The sequence below is a fragment of the Aspergillus steynii genome, assembly GCF_002849105.1.
Source record: "Aspergillus steynii IBT 23096 chromosome Unknown P170scaffold_7, whole genome shotgun sequence".
NCBI classification, from domain to species: Eukaryota; Fungi; Ascomycota; class Eurotiomycetes; order Eurotiales; family Aspergillaceae; genus Aspergillus; species Aspergillus steynii.
The window spans coordinates 1,714,997-1,718,674 of NW_020194404.1; the positions used below are offsets into that span (position 1 = coordinate 1,714,997).

The 3,678-nt window shown below is 51.8% G+C and overlaps 1 protein-coding gene across 1 annotated transcript; it reads left to right on the forward strand.

Annotated features, from left to right (window-relative positions):
* The first annotated feature begins 337 nt into the window (after positions 1–337).
* On the forward strand, positions 338–2,908 carry P170DRAFT_439583 (uncharacterized protein). Its single transcript, XM_024849873.1, has 2 exons — positions 338–2,340; positions 2,417–2,908. Exons 1-2 carry the CDS (start codon positions 549–551, stop codon positions 2,617–2,619), a joined length of 1,995 nt encoding a protein of 664 aa, XP_024701189.1. The 5' UTR covers positions 338–548; the 3' UTR covers positions 2,620–2,908.
* Positions 2,909–3,678: the final 770 nt, after the last annotated feature.

Sequence of the window (3,678 nt, forward strand, 5' to 3'; positions counted from 1 at the left end):
TCCTCCAAAGCTTCGTGTCTCTCATCTCTTGACCCTCCGTCCCCTGAAATCCACCCTCTCATCTCCGATCTCTCGAGTCTGGAGCTTCTTAAATCGCTGCTCCCCTCATCGCTCCGTCGGTCGGCCTGTAGGATCAGGCATCCTTTCTCGCGGCGTTCAATTCCCTTTTCATCTTTGCCCCTCAAGTCTATTTTTATTTGGTTTCACTTTTCGCCTTCGTCATTCTGGCCTGGTGCCCGACGAACATCCCCAGACTGCAGTTTTCTTTTTTATTCTTATTTTTGTATTTTCTATTCCCCTCCCCTTTTCCTTTGGGTGAAATCTTCTGGGCCCCTACTTTTTTTTTTTTTTTTTTACCCACTCCATCCTTCCGGACATATCACCGGGCACCCTCTCCATCTGCCATCTTATCTTCCTTGGAAACCCGCCTGTACTGTCAGTGACCTCCTCGCCGCATCTTATCGCAATACTGCTCAACGAAACGTTGCGCATCAATTCGATCGGAACCCGTGCTTAATACCCTTGCCGTCAACAAGTAAGGGTTCGGGATGGGCTCGGCTGCACGTTACCGACCCATGTCTCCAAGTGGTTCGCGTATGATGGATCCCATGCGAGCTTCCACCGGCACGGTGCAGCTCAGCTCCTCTTACGATGCGCCTACCAGCCGCCATGGATATCCGAGTTACCCTTCCGATGTCCCTTATATGAACGCCTACGAGCCCCGGCTGGCAAGAGAACCGAGGTTGGAAGCCCAACCGGTGTCGTCCAAGGCCTATCGTGACTCCGGTCACTCTACCAAGTTGAGAACTGAGTACGCTATTCGTCCGAGACAACGCAGCAGCACCACCTCCGTCGCAGACATCCACTACACTCCGGCCAGGCTGGATGCGCCCGTCTCGAGAACCTCTCCGGTAGTCATGTCCGATTATCGCCGTTCTCCCAGCCCTCTTCACACTCAGGATCGCTATCTGGTCCCCGCGTCTTCTCCCCGACAGCATCGACGTCATCCCCTCTCGCATACGGATTATGCTAGCGATACTGGGCGGTTGGACCCGAACGAACGGGCGATCAGAGCTCGAATGGCTCACGGTGCCTATCGTGGCTATGAACCGAATGACAGATGGCGATATCCACCCACTGGAGGCCTTCGAAAGGGCGAGGATATCGATGATTATGACGCCTACTCCTATACCAACCCTCGTGAGCAGTTTGAAAAGGATTCCGCTGCGAGGCTGCGTCACGACCGGCCCGCATACCGCAGGGATCGACCCTTGAGTCTGACTGGGATTGACGATCCTCAATTGCTTCCCAGGAAAGAGCCTCGGGCCCTGGGACCCCCTCCCTCTCAAAGAGGGTTCGACAAACTTGCTCCCGATAGGCGCATTCGACACTCTGCCCAGAGCTCTGTTGGCAGCGACGTTGAACTGTCGAGGCCACGCCGACGGTCGCGCCACCGAGCCCCGGTCTCCTTGCACCAGGAACATGATGAAGGATACTCTTCTTACAGAGATGATTACGAGGAAGGTCACCGCCGTCACCGCCGTCATAGAAGACCGGACGACGATCGAAGCAGCCGTCAATCATATGATGACCATTCGCCCCGGGTTCCTTCCAGCAAAGATTCGGCGGTTTCGGGGGCCGGGACTGGCCTGGGAACGGCAGTCCTGGCCAGTGGATATTCAGACGACTTTGACTATGATCCCTCCCCGCGGACTGACCGCCATCCTCGTGAGATTGATGACCGGGCGCACAGGCGTCGCAGTCGATCTCGCAGACCGTCTCGGCGCCGCGTGGAGACCGATTCGGATGCGTACTCGTCCGATGAAGACCTGAAAAAATACCGGCGAGAGCCATCGGCGCGTCGAAAGCCAAGTTCAGAAACCTCGGGCAGTAGTAGTGACCGACATTCGCCGTACTTGACGGTCGACCATCCGCGACGACGACGATCGCATTCGCGTCATCGCAAACTGGAAGCTCCTTCCGCACACGAATCTAGCTCCAAAGAGTTTCCCGGCCGCCAGGATGATCCCAAGAGGCCTGAATCTACGACGTCGAAGGAAACAGACGCTCCGCCCAAGGGAATACTAAAACGTCCCAAGGAGAAATTCCCTGAAGAGCCTAATCCGGTCAGAGAAGGTGTAGCGCCCTTGAAAGACGCCCACAAGAAGGGAATCCCTCCTGGTGCCCGATGGACCAAGGTTGATCGTCGGTTGGTCAACCCTGCAGCTTTGGAAGCGGGACAAGAACGATTTGAAGAACGATCGGACTATGTCATTGTCTTACGCGTCTTGAGTAAAGAAGAAATTCAGGCGTATGCGGTCAAGACCCAGGAGATTCGCGGTATGTTCTCCCCAACCCTCCCCCCATCTCCTAGGAGCAAACATTTGAGGGACCAAGCAGATGCTAATTGGCACAGATGCCCGTTACCACGAGTATGTCCGTGAGCGCCGCCAGCGTCGTGAGGAGGATCGCCGACGAGGGCGCAAAGTGGATGATTTCTCTAGTGACGACGAAGAGGACGATGCCGATTCTCCGTTAGCTATCGAGGGCCCGGCTGAGCCGAAATCTACCTCTCGAGCATCAAACACGGGAGTAGAGCCCGCCAAAGCGGCGGCATGAGCCATGATGTGTGAATTATTACCCATGTTATTATTATTTGCTTTTTGCTTTTTTTCTCTTTTTCCTTTCTTTTCTTTTCTGTCTTTCTCTTTCTCTACTGTGTCAGTGACTCAGTACTATCCTGTACATGTGATACCCCACAAACAATGAGGTCAATCGTCAGGAAAGAGCCAGTTGAATGTATGTACAATCAGGGGGGGAGCAGATGACTTTGGGGCGGGAATACCCAGATGCGTTGTTGATATCGATATCCAATTGAGCAATGAACCACTTCAGCAAACAATGGCTGGACCTCTTATGTGCGAGATTGCCCGGGTGCAGGCTACATCACCGTATACTTTAAACTGGATGAAGGATAGCAAACAAACCTCCAAGGGAACCACAGATTCCAATGAACCGGAATCACGGAGGCAAAAGAAAAAAACAAAAACGAAAAAAAAAAGAGGAAAAGGCAAATGGAAACGAGGAGGTTGGTCTCCTGACAGAGAAAGGTTACACCATTCAGACCCTGCTGGTCACTTGACTGGCTGATCTGATAGGAAGCGAAGGCAAAAAAAGAAGAAAAGAAGAAAAAAAAAAAGCATACCATCAAAACAGTTTCAAGCATGCCTTGTTCACGGTGTTGTCAAGGGCTTTCTGTGCAACATTGGACCAAATTGGGTATGCCTACAGAGCGCCTAGTGACTTGTTGTCATTCCTATTGCGCGTGCTCATTTCATTCAGCACCGATGCTTTCCATCCAGCACCACGCAGGACCGAACCATATTGTGATGGAGATTTGTCACTTAGCAAGGCTGTCTTCAAACCCCGAAAGGATAAATAAATAAAACAAAATAAAAGGGAAAGGAAAAAAGAAAAATAGAAATAATCTCAAACCGAACGAAATCAGAACCCCCCCATCTCTTCCATCTTTCTCCCGTACTACCATCCGTCCCAAAATTTAGGGATTCTTGAATCTGGCCCGATAGTAGGACCAGAACCATACTCCGTAATCAAAACCGCAGCGTAATAATCCCCAGGACTTTTTTTTTATTTATTTTAATTTTTATTTTTGGGCCC